General features: G+C 41.1%; 1 protein-coding gene across 16 annotated transcripts in view; it reads right to left on the minus strand.

The window, feature by feature from the left end:
• Positions 1-19,777, minus strand: part of mef2aa (myocyte enhancer factor 2aa) — a 194,294-nt gene that overhangs the window by 39,064 nt on the left and 135,453 nt on the right. For 11 of the 16 annotated variants that reach the window (XM_073033075.1, XM_073033069.1, XM_073033071.1 and 8 more), the window contains one exon: positions 3,673-3,810. In XM_073033075.1, the coding sequence (XP_072889176.1) occupies positions 3,673-3,810 (138 nt within the window). Of the gene's footprint in view, positions 1-3,672; positions 3,811-3,860; positions 3,993-10,534; positions 10,633-19,777 lie in introns of those variants that run through there. The other 5 variants (XM_073033080.1, XM_073033078.1, XM_073033083.1 and 2 more) reach the window with 4 other exon arrangements.

The raw sequence follows: 19,777 nt of genomic DNA on the forward strand, positions 1-19,777 counted from the left end.
ATTTTCTAAGCTCTCATGTCACAATGAAACAGATGTGAGAACAAACCCATGAGTTTGCAATTTTCTCTGGTGAATGAACAGCTGGACTTCCAGTAAAAATGCTGGATGTCTACTAGTTATCTTATGCACGTGAAGGTAATGTAATTATTAATGGTTCTTCCTTTAAAATCACCTTGGATGATTTTGCAATATCCAAATATCTAAGCTTTTTGAATATCTAAATATTTAATCATTTAATACTGATCCAAAGAGGACACGGCCTACAATTTAAGTAATTGTCTAACTTAATGAATCACTGGTGACCAAGCAATAGCATATAGAGTACCAATTCATACTGCCGAAATTAAAGATCACAGTATTTACTGTACTATTTATCAGGAACTCTGTATAATTCATGCCTAAAATATCTTTGATAAAATTGCTAAGCTTGTTAAATATAGAATTCTAATTTCCAATTTGGTGTCTGTGCGATTCGGGACTTGGAAGCACTTTTTTTTTCCAGTTTTGGTGTTATCTATTTCCAAGTACAATCAGCGCAAAGGTACAGATTATGCAAACTCAGTTCAGTGCTAAAAATGTAATCCTCCAAAGTAGAATTATTTTTTTATGAGCCAGTGCAACATGAAATTATGCATCAGCATAAATGAATAGAAAACATAAAAATTAGTTAGCTTTTATGTAAATACATCATTGCAACTTCACCACAGCTAAGAATATTTCTCAAGCACCACAATTATAAAGGAAAATAGTAAAATTCTAGGTCAGGTAATAAAACAGGAATTCTGTAATAATAATAAGATTCATACTGTACTGTGGCAGTTATTAATAAGTGACATTTATATTCAAAATTGATATTTTTCAAAATGTAAAGTTTCCAGGGAACCATGGAAAAATTAAATTTACAAATCATCAACTGGAGCAAAATAATAGCCATTAAAGGAAAATCACAAAGCTATATTGGACATTTAATTTTATTTGACCTGATGCTGTTTTTACAGTAGAGATGCAGCAAGCTTCCTTGATTTTAACACAATCTGGAATAAAATATGAACTGGATATGAAATTCCAGATTAGAAGTAACCTACAAGCACAATTATTATTCTGGGTCCAAGTTTCGAATTCCAAAATTCTTGCGTTGAACCATCTTACTATAAAATAACCCAGTACATTTTAGGATGCACATAGAAATAAAGATTCAAAAGGCAAAGCAGTGCATCATAAAACAGAAAAATTATAATTTGGCAAACTGGAACTAATCTGTTTGCTTACTTGCTTGTAACATTTTTAGATTCCATTCTGCAATCAGCTGCAGATCATTTAAAGGCCGGAAACATGAAGCTAACATTTAAAAACTGACAGATGCCCCAGAAAGTATGTCTAAACTTATGTAATTACAGTTATGAACTGTGTGTTGTGGTAACATTCCTATTGCACGCTTTCATATTGAATGATACTAAATAAAACTTTAAAGGTTTACTAGTCAGAAAACACCCACCCACACGTATCTGGAAAACTGACGTTATAAATCAGTGTAACTCAGCATCTGTGGGTCGTTGGTATAATTTCCACACAGAGCCCTCAGATACTTGGGAAGAAAGGTCTTTGGGGATGCATTAAAGATCATTACCTGCTGGCTTTACTCACATCCGCCTCTGGGTTGTCAATGACACTTAAGTGTAGAGGTGGGCGCAGTGGTCAACACTCCCCCATATGCTTAAGGCTAATGACCAATGAAAATCTCCCCTCTCACTCTCCTGAGAAAGGCAGTCACACTGGGGCGCAATTTTGCACGCAAACACCTGGGTCTGATTGTTTATTCCTCACATGCAAGCCAGGCGGGGCGTGTTAACAGCTCTTACAGCTGTGCCCAATCACATCCCCATTCACAAGCCTAGAAAGGTTAGAAGATTTCAAAACCTTGCAGCAATTTTTTTCACACATGCTGAGAATGATGTTCACTCCATGTCTTCTAAGGATTCACTAATTCAGGAAGGACCGGGGGTGGGGGGGGGGGGGGGGTGGAATTTCGGACCTTCCTAGTTTCCTGCACTCTGATGCAGAGTAAATGGATCCACTGTGGAACACAAGGAAAATACACGACAGGAAAAATTACTGGGGAAAGGGATTGCTTCAGGAGACTTAATTGGCTGAAAAGACTTCTGTGACAATAAGGAAATATCAAAGAAACTGTCATCCAAGGTTACACCTGGTTACATCCAAGGTACACTTACAAACCTGTAAGAAATCTGCTTTGCAGTTCACTACATTGGCGCAAGCATTCTGTGTGGCTAATAGCAAGAAGGGGATAGTCTGGTGTATTGAGCAAAGATTAATTCAGAAAACTGGGAGGTAATGCTTGTGAGGAGGAGCAATGAGGGAAGGGAAGGGAATGAGTAACAATAAGGGAGAATACAAAATGACATGTAGGATATTTTGCATTATTCTCTGAGGTACAGATGACCTCAAGGAATAGCACAAGGAGGTTATAAAAAGGGGCAAAGAGATTATTAAACTGCATGCTCAGCGGGCTAGATCACAGGTTAAGAGTTGTGTGGAGTTCTGGTCACCATGTGACAGGAAACATGTGATTGAAGAATATGTGTAGGAGGTTGACGACGTTGCCAGGAAAAGAAGTTTGAACTCTGAACTTTGAGATTGGATGAACTGGCATCATTTTCTTTGGAACAGACGAGAATGAGGAAAATAAAACAGGGTTGTTCAAATTTATGAGGAACCTGAATAAAAAAATAGGAAATATTGATTTCCACTTGCAGAAGGGGACAAAAATCTGAGGGGGTGGTGGTGGGGGATTTAAAGAAATTGATAGGAGGATTGAAGAGAAGGATTTTCCTTTCATCGGAGGGGGTAGGTAGTGTTCTAGAATTTACTGCTTAAAAGGGCAGTCAAGGCAGAAATTCTCAACACATTTAAACTTGAGGGGTAGTGATCTAAAAGGCTGAGCACTGGTGCTGGGTGACAGCATCATTTACTTATTTATCTAGAGATACTGCACAGTAACAGGCCCTCCCAGCCCAAAGGGAACATGCCACTCAATTAGACTCGTGACCAATTAACCCACTAACCTTTGGAAAGTGGTATCAAACTGAAGCACCTGGAGGAAACCCATGCAGTCATGGGATAGAACATACAAACAAACCCCTTACAGACAGTGGTGGAATTGAACCTGGGTCATAGGCACTAAAGCAGCATTACGCTAACCATTAAACTATCATGCATTATGGATAGTTTTTCTAAAAATATACAAGTGGCACGGACTTGGTGGGTCAAGTAGACTTCTCCAGTGTGGAACAGCTTAGAACACACACCATGCCCAGTGCAAACGTTAAAGAAAATTATTTTGTTCTTTAATTCACGCACACACCGCATTATCATGTGTCAGGGTGATGATGAGATGGAAGTCTTAATAATGCTCGAGGCATGCAATAACTAAAATTTCAAGCGATGGTAAGGTGATTCTAGGTGGCTTAAGTTAGTTCTAAATCAGCCTCTGAGATTAGGTACACGTTTTGCAAGTTAGGTGTTATGCTTTGTATTCCTTCACCACGTTCAGTTATCTTCATGCAGCCTTCTTCAGTCATAGAGCAGGCAATAATGTAGCAAGGAAATCAAAGTCTTCTCAAGCAAGGGCACCACGTGCCAAAATCTACTTACTGCGAGTTTGTGATTCCTCATCATGTTATCAAACTCTTCATTTATTTTTTTATATTTTTCCTCTGTGTGGGGGGTGAGCACGTATGAGGAGTCAGGCTCCGGACTGTCGCAACCTCTGTGTTCTTTCTTGTTAAGCGCCTAGCAGATTTAAAGAATCAACACAAAGAATACCAGATGAAGGTACTTACACCATATCGCTTGAACATTACATCATTATCTTCATTAAGCTTTCTGTATTTGTCCTCCATGAGCGGACTGTGCTCAAAAGAATCATCTGGGTCTGGGCTATCACAGTCATTATGTCCTTTCTTTCTTAAGGTCTGAAATACAATTGGAAAATTCACACAAAACTACAAACCTGCTGTGATAATAACTGTTCACTGATAGTTTAATAAGTAATGATGCCCTCTCCCACCACCACCACCACAAAGCTTACTGGGGTGCAAAAATCAGGCTTGATAGCTTCTACATTTTGGGCGTCACTCAAAACAGCATGACTCCATATTGGCACATACTGTGGACGCACACACTTCTATCAGAGAAAACCCTAGACTCAATGTGAGCACACATACATCAGAAATATGAAAGGCAAGCACATCATTCTCTCTACAAGACAGATGTCATACCGACACTGCCATTCTGGCACTCTAGCTAACACTCTCAATCAACTAGGCAGGTATCAGGTATCAGGAAGGAGACCCCAGCACCGTTACTTCAGTGGATTCTCAACCCCTTTCATATTAGTTGCTAGTTGATTTCTTCTGGTTCGTGCTATGGTTTCACAGATGGCGATTTCATTATAGTTCATGCAAGTTTATAAAGCCTACAGGGATTGCTAGAACAGGTGCTATAGATTAGTTTTCCTGTCTTCAGAACCTGCATAATCACTAATTCCCAAATTTGAGGTATCTTATTGGGCACTCCTGTTAGAACGTAGCATGTCTTTGAGAATGAGTGGAAGGCATGGAGAGCAGAATTAGCAGCCAAATGAGAACATGCTCTTGGGGGGGGGGGGGGAGAAGGGAAGGTGAGATGTGAGGAGGGGGAGAGAGAGAGTGAGGGGAGGAGGAGAGAGAGAGTGAGGGGAGGAGGAGAGAGAGAGTGAGGGGAGGAGGAGAGAGAGTGAGGGGGAGGAGGAGAGAGAGTGAGGGGGAGGAGGAGAGAGAGTGGGGGGAGGAGGAGAGAGAGTGGGGGGAGGAGGAGAGAGAGTGGGGGGGAGGAACAGAGAGAGAGGGGGGAGGAGGAGGAGAGAGAGAGAGAGATACACACACCCCCAGGGGAGGCAAAAGAGACTCAGAACAGGTGGGGGGAGGTCGAGAGACACAGACCAGTATGGGGGGGGGGGGGGGAGCAAGAGAGACACAGGCCAGCGTGGGGGGGGGGGGAGCGAGAGAGACAGACCGGGATGGCAGGGGGGGTATCCAAGAGACACAGACCAGGGTGGGGGGCAAGAGAGACAGACCTGGGGGTGCATGAAAGGGGAGAGTGGCAAGAGGGAGAGACATCAAGAAACTATGGCCTACTGTTTATTTTAGGGGTGATTCTCCTGTGTGAAACCCTATAAGGATCAATGTGCACCCTTGCAGAAAGGCATCTCACTAAAATCAAACTGTAAACTAGTTTGAATGTAACTAAGCTTTAAATGGTGTGAGGAAGGTGCAACCTTTGGACCTTCTGCTCATGTGTTGGATTTGCCAGCTGTGCGGAGGAATCTGTACAAGGGAGCAGAACAAGATGACAAAATGGCTGCATGGCCAGTGAACATCTTCACAAATCTGCAATGAAACCTAGAAGTCGTTTTCTTTAAACTAAATAAGCATGACAACAGCAACACACCTTACACAAATGATGCAGGCTATTACATATGGTTACAAGCCAATTACTTGCATCAAAAATGTAATGATGCATAGAGGTAGAGTATTAGGTGCTTATGAGTTAAAGGAAAATAATCTTATCAGAGCAAGACACACAAAATGCTGGAGGAACTCAGTATTTCCAGCATCTATAGACTTTCTAGTGTTAATAATCTTACCATATAAGCAGCTTTAATTTTTTAATTGCACAGGTTTGTCTTCAGAGGTAGAGATATATAAGCAGCTTTAACTAATTGCATTTATTTGGAATGTATCCCTTCCTGAGCTCTTCACCAGAATGCTATCAAACAGTAATTGACATCAAACAACTGAAATAAATATCAGGGCTGGCATGCAAAAGCTTAGTTGGTCCTGAGGGTAGATTTTGAGGAGGAACTCAGTGAGGAAAAAGAACAGATACGAGGAGATTCAGGAAAAGATTCAAATATTAGGATCTTAACTGCTGAAGGAACAGCTCCAGTGATGCAGCAATTAAAATCAAAATGCTCAGAAGAGCCAAATTGAGGAAATAATTTCTCAGAGAATTATAGGGCTAGAGAAAATGATGTAATGGGGAGAAGGCAACAAAGAGACTTGGGAAAAAAACTGAGAACTTTAAAGTTTGAGCTAATGTAACTCAAAAAAAAGACAGATGAATGAGACCATAAAACATAGAAACAGAATTAGGCCATTCTATCATGGCTGATTTATAATTCTTCTCAACCCCATTCTCTTGCCTTCTCCCTGTAACCTTTGACACCCTGACTAATCAAAAACCTATCAAACTCTGCTTTAAATATACTCAATGACTTGCCTCTACAGCTGTCTGTGGCAATGAATTCCACAGATTCACCACTTTTTTACTATTGAAACGTCTGCTCATCTCTGTTCTAAATGTATGCCCATCTATTCTAATGGTGCACAATCTAGTCCTAGACTGAACAACTATAGGAAAAATCCTCTCCACATCTACTCTATCAATGCCTTTCAATATTGAATAGGTTTAAGATCCCCCTTCATTCTTTTAAGCTCCAGTGAGTACAAGCCCAGAGCCATCAAATGCTCCTCTTTCATTCCTGGAATCATTCTCATGAACCTCCCCTGGACCTCGCCAATGCTAACTCATCTCTTCTTAGAGAAGAGGCCCAAAACTGCTCACAATGCTCCAAGTGTGGTCTGAGCAATGTCTTAAAAAACCTCAGCATTACATCCTTGCTTTTATATTCTAGGCCTCTCGAATTGAATGCTAACATTGCATATTCCTTCCTTACCAGTGACACAACCTGCATGTTATTCTTTAGGGAATCCTGCGCAAGGACTCTGAAGTCCCTTTGCACCTCTGATTTTGAATTTTCTCCCCATTTAGAAAATAGTTTATCCTTTCTATCAAAGTGCATGCCCATACACTTCCCTATACTATATTCCATCTGTCACTTCTTTGCCCATTCTCCTAATCTGTCTCAGTCATTCAGCAGACTCCTGCTTTATGAACACTACCTGCCCCTCCACCTATCTTCATATTGTCCACAAACTTGACCACAAAGTCATTAATTCTGTCATCCAAATCATCGACATATTGTACAGCATGAACTAAATCAGACACTGGCAGGAGTTTTCAATTACCTCAAATGTATGGAGTAGAGAATGTGAAAGGCTATACAGCATGCTTTGGAATCATCAAATCCGGAAATAGGAAAGGAAGGGATAAAGGTTTCAACAACAGACTAGCTGGGCTAATTTTAGAAAAATAAAGTGTCCTTACTGCTGGCAAGGATTTGTGGATGGAAGCTTATTTTGGAGTCAAATGAGATTGTATATAGTCAGAGAGTTTCAGATGGTTGCCAGGGTTAGGAATGGAGTTAACAGTTTGAGGACAGAATGCACAGCAGGTACCAAAGAAAACAACTTCATTGATCATCCATCAGTTAAATCAGGTATATCATGATCAATGGAACTAAATAGTAAATGTATTACATCACAGGCAACTGATGTTACTGCCTACAACAAACCACAAGAAGCCTTCTGTACCAATGTTACATTAAATTTAGGAATGCAAATCATAACCAAACTACACAAGCTAAGGTCTAATGGCTGCTGGGAACTTCCAATCCTCTCCGGCCTCCCCAGGGCCGGAAAAAAGAGAATGTTTACATGTGTATATGCCCATAAACGCCCTGAAGCAGGGGTTCCCAACCTTTTTTTTTGCCGTGGACCAATACCATTAAGTTAGGGGTCCGTGGACCCCAGGTTGGGAACCCCTGCTCTAAAGTAGTGGGAGAACCTTGGGGTAAAAGTCCAGACGCTGTAACAAATTGAACAATTCCATGCTTATTCTCACAGCTGCTAGTTAAATTATGTTATCCATAAAACTTTACCCTAGTTTTCAGGTTAGTTTCTTTATTGTCCATAATACACACAACATGCTCATTTTTATACATTTTGATATAAATTAATAATCTGTTAATGAGGTCTACAGCCTACCACAATATTAATATTAAAGATGCTTAACAATTTATTTCACTATAAATATTGTCGTACCTCTTTAAGGAAGCACCACACTGCCGGATCAGTGTTCTTGCTGAGACTGACAAATTCCAAATAAGAATTTGATGCGACTATGTATTAAGCAGGAAATGGAAAAGTAACTTGCGCATCACTCGAGCGTTTGCAAAGCCTGCAGTGTATTTTTCAAATTCATCTGATGTGCCAAATGGAAAATCCACTCCACTTCTCTCTTGATGAGCACTTTGTGACTTGATCTTTTCCCCAACAATATGGGAGCTGGAATTTCCCATGTTAGGTTGGATCATGATGGATCCATACCAATGGCTGGACTCACCCATTCGAGGCGAGGGCCCCTCATCCAGACCAAAGGAAAGACGATCATACTGACCCAACTTACCCTGGAGACAATAGGCAAGGGATCAAGATGCAAACCAGTGTGGTCCCATTTCTGCCATACCCCTGACTGGCTAAGTTTGGGGTGAAACTTTGGCTTTTGTCAAAGGCTTAATTTATTTTCAAGTAACTTATTTAAAAACAATTAATAACATGAATATTTCAAAAGCGATAACTAAAATGAAATAATTAAAAGCAATCTTCCCCATTCCTCCTATTTTGCAAGCTGAAAATCCTGAATGAAATGACTGCTGGTGTACATCCCACCCAGGAAGAGCTACCAGACGATACTGGGTAATGATACCCCAGCATAATGTTTGGAAACCTGGTCTCCACGTGGAATGGGAAGGAGGGATGAATGCAGCACCACCTGTGACAGAGCAAGTGCAACTTAGTGGATTCACTCCAGTTGGGATTCATTTTTGTTGGAATAGCTGAAAGCCAGCAGTTCTCTTCTGAACCTCAGTAAAGTAATATCCATCCCCATTTACATTCTGATATCCTCTGGCGTACTTCCAGACGTCCTCAAGATCTAAATGCCTTACCTGTCTCACTCCCTCATGCCCTACATCCCAGCCATTGTGACTGAACAGGCAGAGAAGAGGACAGAGTGAAGGGGGTAAAAGTAAACACTGAGGGCCAGAGTATGCATTATTGTTAATTCAGACAAAGACTGTCATGATTAATCTGGCCGTGGAAATGGCTGAGCAACACTGAAATGGACTGCATGACTGCCAAAAGTAAAGGTCTCCTAATTTATTCCCCAGCAGCAGTCTCCTCAATCAACATTTTGGCAGATCTGCAATCAAGATTTTGCTATAGATACTTGTCTGAGACAGCAACTGGCATTCATGGGTCAATATTTATAAAATGGTGGTCAGGCCAGTGTTTGACCCTGTACATATCAACAAAGCTTCCAATGCCAAGTTATTACGACTTAATATTCTGCCAACATGCTTAAAGCAACTGGCTGGAAGCATAAAATCAGCCATCTCTTGGCTCTTTGCCACAAAGGTCCCCGAGGGGAATCACTAGAGGTTAGAACCAAGCATCTTCCCTCTAAGATAAGCAGAATGGCATAAAGAAAGATTCATCAGCAGACTAGGTTACCTTCTCTTAAGTAACAAGCTTTGGAGTAGAACAGGCAAACTCTGAATACTCTGGAAGGACTCAATATATAGTTCTTTCATATCGTTCATTGAAATGTATGTAAGAAAGCAACTTCTTAGAATAGCAAATTCTGTGTTTTTTTAAATAATTTTGCCTCAAATAGCAATAAAATTAAAAGGTACACAGTTTTCTAAAGTATTTTTATATAATACCACAGAATTATTACTCTTGTACTGCCATAAGTTATTGGAAGACAGGTTTAAGTTAGTCCATTGCACTTATTGTCTGAAAGCCACTCAAAAGACAAGTTATGAATGATAGCATGGTATTCACAAAGACGTCTCATTGTTTCTTAAATTTCAAAGACGTAAAACCGCAAAGAGTCAGGACACACAGCGCCCCCCCCCCCCCATCATCCTCAACAAGGGTGAACCTAGGGCTCTGTGTATAGCTCACACAACTGCACCCGACAAACCATATTGTCAAGTTCGCTGATAACACAACAGTGGTGGGGCTCATCACCAACAACAATGAGACGACATGCAAAGAGGAGGTGGAAAAGCTTCAGGCCTGGCACCAGGCAAATGACCTCTTTCTTAATGTCAACAAAATGAAGATGGTTATCAGCTTCAGAAGAAATCGCACCACTCACACCCTTTTTTTTAAACATCGGCAACCCAGCAGTGGAAACTACAAGCAGTTTCTCACATCTCACACAACCTCTCAAGGTCCCAATACATATTGTACATAATCTCACCAACGTTGAGGCCAAAGAGAGCTGTATTATGCACATCTACAGTTATGTCCTTCTCCAGATACACCGTAGAGGACATCCAAACATGCTACGTTACCGCTGATTACAGAAACTACATCATGGCGGGCAGGCAGGCTCAACAATAGGCAGTTAAAACTACCCAATGCATCACCAGCACCAGCCTACCTGTCACCAAGGAAATATATACAGAAAGGTGCTGAAAAACATAATGAAGGATCACACTCACCCTGCTCATGAACTCTTTGTCCCAATCCTATCAGGGAGGAGGCTATGTAGCATCCACGCCAGGACCACCAGACCCGAAAATCGGTTACTTTCCCTAAGCAGTAATGCTGAATAAAACATCTATCCATTAACCCACCCCTCCGTACCCCACTCCCCGACCAACAATTTTTATCACTTCCGGTCAGAGGCATCTTATAAAGCATATTTGATAAGCAACTACGCAGTTTGAATTTTTTTTTTATATGAAGTCATACTCGACATAATTAACTCTACAATAAGAAGCTTGCAGTCACAACCAAATTGCAGAGTTAGTGCAAAGTGCTTTGACTCCAAACCAACAGTGTAGTCAGTGTGTAAATGCTCTGGATTCTTGCATCAGGAGCTGATCAGACACCAGGAGGAAGCTCAGTACGACTCCCAAGAAGAGATTGCTCATCTGTTTTGCTTAAGACTCATCTTGGACCACGGCACCCAATTTACACTCCAAGATTAGCGCTGGTGAGAAGCTTTGTACAGACAATAAATTTGCAGAGTGTGAACTCACCCTTAGAGGAAGCATAATTAACACTAAAACAAATAGGAAAAGCAATGTTTCTTTGCATTTTCATGACTCATTTTATACTGATCTTCTAAACTGCATAGTGCTGAAAAATATCTACCCTGTTGTTCCAAACAGGGTTCCATTGCAGATTAGAGCAATCAAAATACTGAGTGGTCATCTCCTCAGCTTGGACTTTCAGTTTCTTACAACTGTTACTGGTAAGATGTGTTACAACTAAGAAAAAGATAATATCAGTTTTTTTTTTAATTTTATCAACAAATGGACTGTGGGTTATTTGTGGGTTTAAAGATATATATGACCTCCTTTTCATCTAACTTCCTGTGTACTGACTTGAACAATTTATGCCTCAGTTTACTACGGACCTTTTTTTATTTCCAAGGTTTAAGAAAAATGAGGCAGCATTAGACTGATTGCCCTTAATGTGTTCATGGAGCTGTCATACATAACTAGAGGTTTTGAAAACATCATATCTTGCAGAATTTAAACAAAGTTTAATGTCAGAAGACAATAATATTTTCACTGAAATTGTACTAACACAAAGGCAGAGCATGTTTTTTAAAAATCAGACTCTCCTTCACCCTCTAATAGGACATGCAAGTAAAGGCTAGCAGGCCAGTTAAACAGTTAAAACTATGAAGTCTGATCACAGAAGCTTATCACAAACATCCCAATTTCTGGTTTATCCAAGCCGAGTTAACAACTGTGAAGAAATAGGTCAATGATGTTAACTTGAATTTTATTTAACAACAAAGAACTGGGATTCTTTCAGTTCAGGAAGCCTGGGATTTAGAAGATGCTGCAGCATGATGCATTTTCAGTATAACTTTGACCAGGATAAGCAAGAGTATTCTACCACATCACTACCACCCCTCCCTCCATTCAGTCAATTAAGCAAACTTGGAATGATCTACCCAATTTCTCAACTGGGTATGTTCGCGTTGCAGTTAAGTTTCAGAATTGGCATTTGTAGACATGGACTTTTGAATTGAAGACACAGCCAAATTCAGTCCTGGTAGATGAGAAATCTAATTTAATTAAAGCTAGATCCTTAATGGTATGCATGAAATTTTCAGATGGTTGTAAAAAGGTGCCTTGGTTCACTTGTGTACTTTGCAGAGGGCAATTTATCATTCCGTCTTGGCCTGGCCCATGTACAACTCTCAACTGTATATTTAGAAGGGCCTCCATCTTTCCAGGATTTTCAGATTTCCTTTGAAAATTAAAGGTTGATTTTAATTATCAAGTGACTTTATGCTCATAAACATGAATTGCAGGGTGTACAATTTCTTGAACAATTGATGCAATATTGAAATATTCCAATCACTATATAAAGTTTGGCTTCTATTCTGTTAGGTACAAATTTTAAGGTTTCACATAGCATCCTGAGTGAACTCCTGCTTGGTCTACAGTACTGTGCAGAAAAAGAGAAGCGAACAGTAAAATGCTAAATCAATTCAATAGTTGGTGTGGCCATACTTTGCCTTTAAAACTGCATCAATTCTCTTAAATACACTGTTGTGCAGTTTTATATATTAAATCAGTTGGTAGGCTGTTCCAAGCATTTTGGAGAACTTGCCACAGTTCTGCAGACTTTGGCTGTCTCGCTTGCTTTTGTCTCTCCAGGTATCCCAGACAGCCTCAATAATGTTGAGATCAGGGCTCTGAGGAGACCTTATCATCTGAAACCTTTAAAAAAAACCTAGGGTGCCCAGGACTTTTGCACAGTGCTGTATATCAACAGCTCAGCAAATTGATGCCAGGTTCCGCAAGTTTCAGATAGTGGTCAAGATATTCCACCTCCTCTCAAAAGGAACAACTTACAATTACGGTACTCCCCAGACACTGCTGCCAGGTTGACTCACTGCCCTGGCTGCAAGATGATATCTATATAGAGCACATTTCTAGCAGAGTTTTCATAGAAGATAGTCACTGTGAAAATGTAAGTGATGCTAAGCAAAGCAAGAAACATTGAAAATGGGATGGGAGAAGGTGCAGAAAAATTATAATAAATTTACTTCAATAAGTAGACATTCCTGCCAAAGAAACCCATTGGCCAATGCTCCCTTCGCTCCCCCACTCACCCATGTCCACTCCTCTCTTCCTCCCCTCCCGAACCTCTATTCTGCTCAGCAATATGGTTGTTATTTTCCTGAACCCACCATGGTAAGGACAGTCAGGCCCTGTTCCTCAATGTCCAGACATCAAAGAACAAAAATGGAACTAGGAGGTCAGTATCTGTTCTTCTTCATCTTCCCTGTTTTTCTATTTATCTGAAGTAAGATAGTGGAGCAGAAACCAACGCAGCCTGTCAGTCTTCCAATGTTATAAATCTGTCACAAAACTGAATCTAAACAAATCCCCTTCTGCTTTATTACCATTTTCCACCAGCTCAATTCTGTATCTATTCACACATTTTCATCACCTCTTATTGGTTTAATCAGATTAAATCTGTTTACTTTTTCTTCAGTTTTCCATTGCCTCTCTGATCATTTTTCACTCTTTTGCAGGAGGTGAATCATACTAATGTGCGATTCCTCACAGGGGGAAAAATATATCACATTGAAGCAGTCATTTCACACATGTGAGTCTGCACAGAAAGCACTGCTGGCATTTTTTTTTTCTGATGATCACTGACACCATTACAACACGGATAAATCTCATCTTCATTTGATTCAAGTTGGTCAATATTTAACGATGACTCCAAAGATATCCAAGAAACTCTACATCACACATATTAAAGTTGTTCATTTGTATGGTAAAACATCTTTTCTCTCCTTCAACTAGGCATCAGGAGATGATTTACTAAGACTTCTTCGACAACACTTCCCAAAGACAGGAACCCTATGAATAAACTGAAAATAACCGCTAACTTGTGGGAATAGCACCACTTGTTAGTTCCCTTTCAAGATGCACAACATTCAAATTTGGAACATCTACCTCTATTATTACTGGGTCAAAATCCAGTAACTCCCTTTACTGTAGCACCACCAAGGCTTCTACACTATACAGTCTGCAGAGATTCAAGGAAACAGCTATCATCTCATGTCCAGACAGCACCCATACCAGCAAATGAATAATGTGTATTAGATATTAGAAATTATGGCCAGCATCTTGTTCATAAATCTAGGAATGGGAAACTTGTTCAGGGCATTTCCATAGTACTACAAATGAGATCAACCAATGTAGTACTGACACAGCCTTTATGTCAAATTCAGCATTGCAGATAGAGGATGGCAGGTAGAAAAAAAAGAGGAAGGGGTCTTTAGGTGGTTAAAAAGAAAGCTTACCATTGACTGGTATTTAAATATAGGGAGCAATATAATGGATATACAGTCCTGGTGGGAAGCTCACTGTTCTGATTGGAGAACCTCGGGCATACTCTTTGTGACTTTCTATCCTCAATTTAAAGCAGACAAGAAATTGTGGGAGGCCCCCTGCAACTTTCTCTATATCGAGAGGAAACCTGTTAGATATTGAAAGGCCTAGATAGAGAGGAGGTGGAGAAGATGTTTCCAATAGTGGGGGAGTCTGGACCATAGGCACAGCCTTTGAATACAAGGACATCCCTTAGAACAGAGATGAGGGGAAATTCCCTTGGCCGGATGGTGGTGAATCTGTGGGATTCGTTTGCATGGACTGCTGTGGAAGTCAAGTCATTGGGTACATTTCAAAGTTCAAAGTAAAATTTATTATCAGAGTATGTGCATACAACCCCGAGATTCTTTTACCTGCAGGCATACTTAGTAAATCTATGAGACAGTAACTGTAAACTGTTTCAATGAACAAACAGTGCAAATGCAAACATAAATAAATAGCAATAACAAGATAAAGAGTCCTTAAAGTGAGACCGGTTCTGGGAACATTAATCAGTTCTTGATTTGTAAGGGCTCACGGATTATGGGGAGAAAGCAGGAGAATGGGGTTAAGAGGTTTAATAAATGAAGCATGATTGAGTAACGGAACTAACTCAAATGGGCCAAATGGCTTATTCTGCTCCTATGTCTTATGATCTTATCACCCCCAGCTCCTCTCTCTACATTTGACAAATCGGAGGCACTTGATATACATTTCCAAAGTGAATCCAGCCCTGCAGTAAACTAGACCAGCTACAATCCATGCTGGCATGGTTGACCTCTCCTTGGCATCTGATATGCCCATCTAATTACATCATTCTGCACAAAAAAGTCATTCCCATGATTAATGGCAATTATTAAATTAAATGTGTGCTCTAAAACTGAGACTTTTCACCGAGACTTTTCATTCTAAAATGACTATATCCAACAATAAATTTGTAGTGACAGCAGTTAAAGTGTCCCACAAGTGTTGACTAGCCTGTGGAGCATTTCCAGCATTTATGGTTTTACTTTAGATTTCCAACACTGCAACCTTTGCCAAGCTGATGACTTGCAGTTGAGTGGTACCTCTCATGAAAATAGTAGGCAATGAATGTACTGTAGAAGATCATGGAAGGGATGGGGTGGGCAGGCAGATGACTAACGTCGACCCCTACAATGACCTCTGGCCCCAACGTTCACTCTCAACTCCATGGTAGTCTTTTACATGGCATCTCAATGGCCAACCAGCAAAAAGTCAACCAACATTGTATTATTCCTCTTTGCAATGGCAAAGCAAGTGTTGCAAGGAATGATTTCAGTAAAATCTCACTCTATGATTCAAGGAGATAATCATCCATACATTTTATATTACATTTTACATTTTATAAAAACAAGAAAGTCTGCAGATGCTGGATATCCAAAGTAACACACACAAAATGTTGGTGGAACTCAGCAGATCAGGCAGTATCTATGGAAATAAATTAACAGTTGACTCTTTGGGATGAGAACCTTCTTTAGGAATGAACAGGAAGGGGAAAGACTCCAGAATAAAAAGGAGGGGGGACAGTTAGGAGGATAGCTGGAAGGTGATAGGTGAAAGAATACGTACATGACGCTGGAAGAACTCAGCAGGTCAGGCAGCATCAGTGAGAAAAGAGTAGCCAACGTTTCAGGCCGAGACCCTTCATCAGGAATGGGGGGGAAGAGAGGGCCGAAGCCCAGTAATAGAGATAGGGGAGGGGGAAGGGCTAGATGCACCAGGTGGAGAACCAATCAGAGGAAAGATAAAGGGGGGAGGGGATAAGCATGAAAGAACTGTAGAGATAAAGGAGCAGAAAGTTGAAGGGGGAGAGAGGCAGAGAGGGACCTAGGATAGGGGGAGGGGGAGGGGGGTGAAATTACTGGAAATTGGAGAATTCAATGTTCATACCACCAGGCTGGAGGCTACCCAGACGGTAGATGAGGTGTTGCTCCTCCAACCTGAGTTTGGCCTCATCATGGCAGTAGAGGAGGCCATGTATGGACATATCTAGATGGGAATGGGAGACAGAGTTGAAGTGGGTGGCAACCGGGTGGCCACCTTCAACAGGACCCCACCACCCAGCACACCTTTCCCTCCCTACCCCTCTCAGCTTTTCGCAGGAATCGTTCCCTCCGCGACTACCTGGTCCACACATCCCTCCCCACAGAACTCACACCTGGCACTTAACCCTGTAAGCGCAAATGCTACACCTGTCCCCACACCTCCCCCCTTACCACCATTCCGGGCCCCAGACAGTCCTCCCAGGTGAGGCAACACTTCACCTGCGAGTCTTCTGGAGTTGTCTATTGCATCCGGTGCTGCCTCCTCTACATCGGCGAGACCTGACGCAGATTGGGGGACAGCTTCGTCAACCACCTCCGCTCCGTCCGTCACAATAGACAGGACCTCCCGGTTGCCACCCACTTCAACTCTGCCTCCCATTCCCATCTAGATATGTCCATACACGGCCTCCTCTACTGCTATGATGAGGCCAAACTCAGGTTAGAGGAGCAACACCTCATCTATCATCTGGGTAGCCTCCAGCCTGGTGGTATGAACATTGAATTCTCCAATTTCCGGTAATTTCACCCCCCTCCCCCTATCCTAGGTCCCTCTCTGCCTCTCTCTCCTTCCAACTTTCTGCTCCTTTATCTCTACAGTTCTTTCATGCTTATCCCCTTCCCCCCTTTATCCTTCCTCTGATTGGTTCTCCACCTGGTGCCTCTAGCCCTTCCCCCTCCCCTATCTCTATTACTGGGCTTCAGCCCTCTCTTACCCCCCCATTCCTGATGAAGGGTCTCGGCCTGAAACGTTGGCTACTCTTTTCTCACGGTTGCTGCCTGACCTGCTGAGTTCTTCCAGCGTTGTGTACGTATTCTTTGATCCACAGCATCTGCAGTTGTATTTTTGTGAGGTGATAGGTGAAGCCAGGTGGGTTGGAAAGACAAAGGGCTTGGGAAAAAAAGGAATCAGACAGAAAAGGTGTGTGGACCACAGGAGACTGGGAAGGAGGAGGGGTACCAGATGATAGGCAGGTGAGAAGAGACAAGAGGCCAGAGTGGGGAATAGAAGACGACGGGAGGGAGAGGTAACTTTTTAGCTGTAAGTTGAAACTTCTGTTTCCCCTTATACCATGTCCATCTTTCTTTTAAATTGCAGATCACCCAACATGCTTTACATACTATCTGTCCAGCTAATTCACTAAGACTCCAATTTCCAACATATATGTCAAGTTCAGAGCAGGCAAAGTAAACACTTTTCAATACAATAAGTTAAGAAGCCATCTGCTGATTCAATTGTGGTCATCATCATATACTGTTTGATCAGATAGAATTATAGTTGAGAGTTTTGAAATCTTTTTAAACTTGAAGCAGAAAGTTTGCAGATTTTGAAAGAACTTGGCATCTGTTGTGCCTTTTATATGCCAACCCTTCCTAACCATCCACTAGTGTACGGGATCACTAAATTAGCACATGGTAAACAGGTGCTGTCATTTCTAACACCTGTCAGCCGTTCAAGGCCTTGATCTTCCCTCCCAGCCAATCAGCAGGATACTCTGCATACCATGGCCATACATGGTTCTGTTATTTGGTACCCTGAAGGTCATGAAGTGTGAGCCCAGCTTGTTCCTGCTGCCAACTCAGACGGTTCCCAGCATTGATATGAGTAAAGCAAATATTCAGCCTCCACTGGGAAAAACGCTCTGTGCACAGGCTTCTGCTACCATTTCTGGAAGCCGCTGCTCGATTGGACTCTAGAGGGCTGCTGTCATCACAAGGGAGCTTGAAGCAATAGCACTCCATTAAAAGATAACATGCCATGACGCTTTTCTGATATCCAAGTCATGTCACCTTATCACTTCATTTCAGCTTCGGCTTTCAGCCCCAAAGCCATGAAATAATTCTGTTCTTTTTTATCATTACTCAGTGGCACAATAGCACGAGCCTTGTTCTATACACAAGAGTACATCTGGAATGCTGTATCTGTTAACAAAGCCTAGTGAAAGTATGGGAGAGATACCAACCACCATTTTCTCTGAGGCTGCATTTTTACTTTGATAAGAGCTGTACTTGGTAGAGGATGTGATTGCTGATTATAGAATTTGCAGCTCACTTAAAATGGCTAAGTTCCCAAATTTTCTGAGTTAAAGTTATTAAACTAACAAAGAATAAATCTGCTGTGGCTTCTTTATCATTAATCTGAATTTACTATAAAATAATAAATCTAATGGTTTTGAAAACTATTTTTTCAGCACACTGAAGGATGTGTGTGATTAATTGAATTTAAACTAATATAAAAGGGGCGCTTCAACTATTTGGTAAATTCATTGCATCCTAAGTTAATAGGGTAAGGTTCACAGGCCAGAACCATCATCAAGATCATGGGTATTTGTAAATTAACTGGAGTAAACTTTCATGTCACTGATGCATCGGTCAAATTATTTTCATAAAATATTCTGCGTTTATTTAATATTTCATTCCTTTCATCTTGTACTTCTGAAGTAACTCACTTATGCAAGATACAATGCAATACTCTTAGGTACTCAGGTACCTCATCATGATCACCAGCAGCTTACATTTACAATGCATCTTTAAAAATCCCAGTATGCTTCACAGTGGTGCAGTCTGAAGCCTGAACATGTTAACACATGTTACAAAGACCTACTTACACATAGGCATTTATGCTCAAACAAAATTCATCCACCCAGAGGATTATGAGAGTAGACTACTGGCAATGTAGCTAGCATCCACTGATGTAATGGTGTATAGAAATAAAATTAGTTTCCACTACTGGACCTGAAAATTAAAGTTCAATCAATGAAATAATCCTTGGAGAAGAAAATGGCATGAAAGTAATGTGTTATTTTCAAAAACAAAACATCTGGCTCAACAAACAAACACACACACACACACACACACACACACACACACACGTGAGTGACAATTAACTGCCTCTGAAATGGAAGGGCAAGCCATTCAGTTGTCAAATAATTTGCTTGTAGGCAAAAAAATTTTAATATCTAGTGACTTTGCCAAAGACACACACAGCTCATAAGTAACAAAAAAAATCTCAGAAAATTAAATGCTGCCTATTTTCCTCTGCCCACAGTAGAGGAAACTGCAGTCAAGTGCTTCATCCATCCAGGCCCAGATCAGGTAACTTGTCATTGGCCGGGAGTGAACATGGGCCATCTTCTCTCTCTGTCACACAGGCACACACCAGGCCAGAGCACAGCAACATTCGAACCAGAGGAAGTCCTGTTTCCCAGACTTTATCGACAGTAGTCAAGTAAATACTGATCAGTCAGGGCTTCAAGTTCCTTGA

This window comes from Hemitrygon akajei, chromosome 30 (assembly GCF_048418815.1).
Source record: "Hemitrygon akajei chromosome 30, sHemAka1.3, whole genome shotgun sequence".
Lineage (NCBI taxonomy): Eukaryota > Metazoa > Chordata > Chondrichthyes > Myliobatiformes > Dasyatidae > Hemitrygon > Hemitrygon akajei.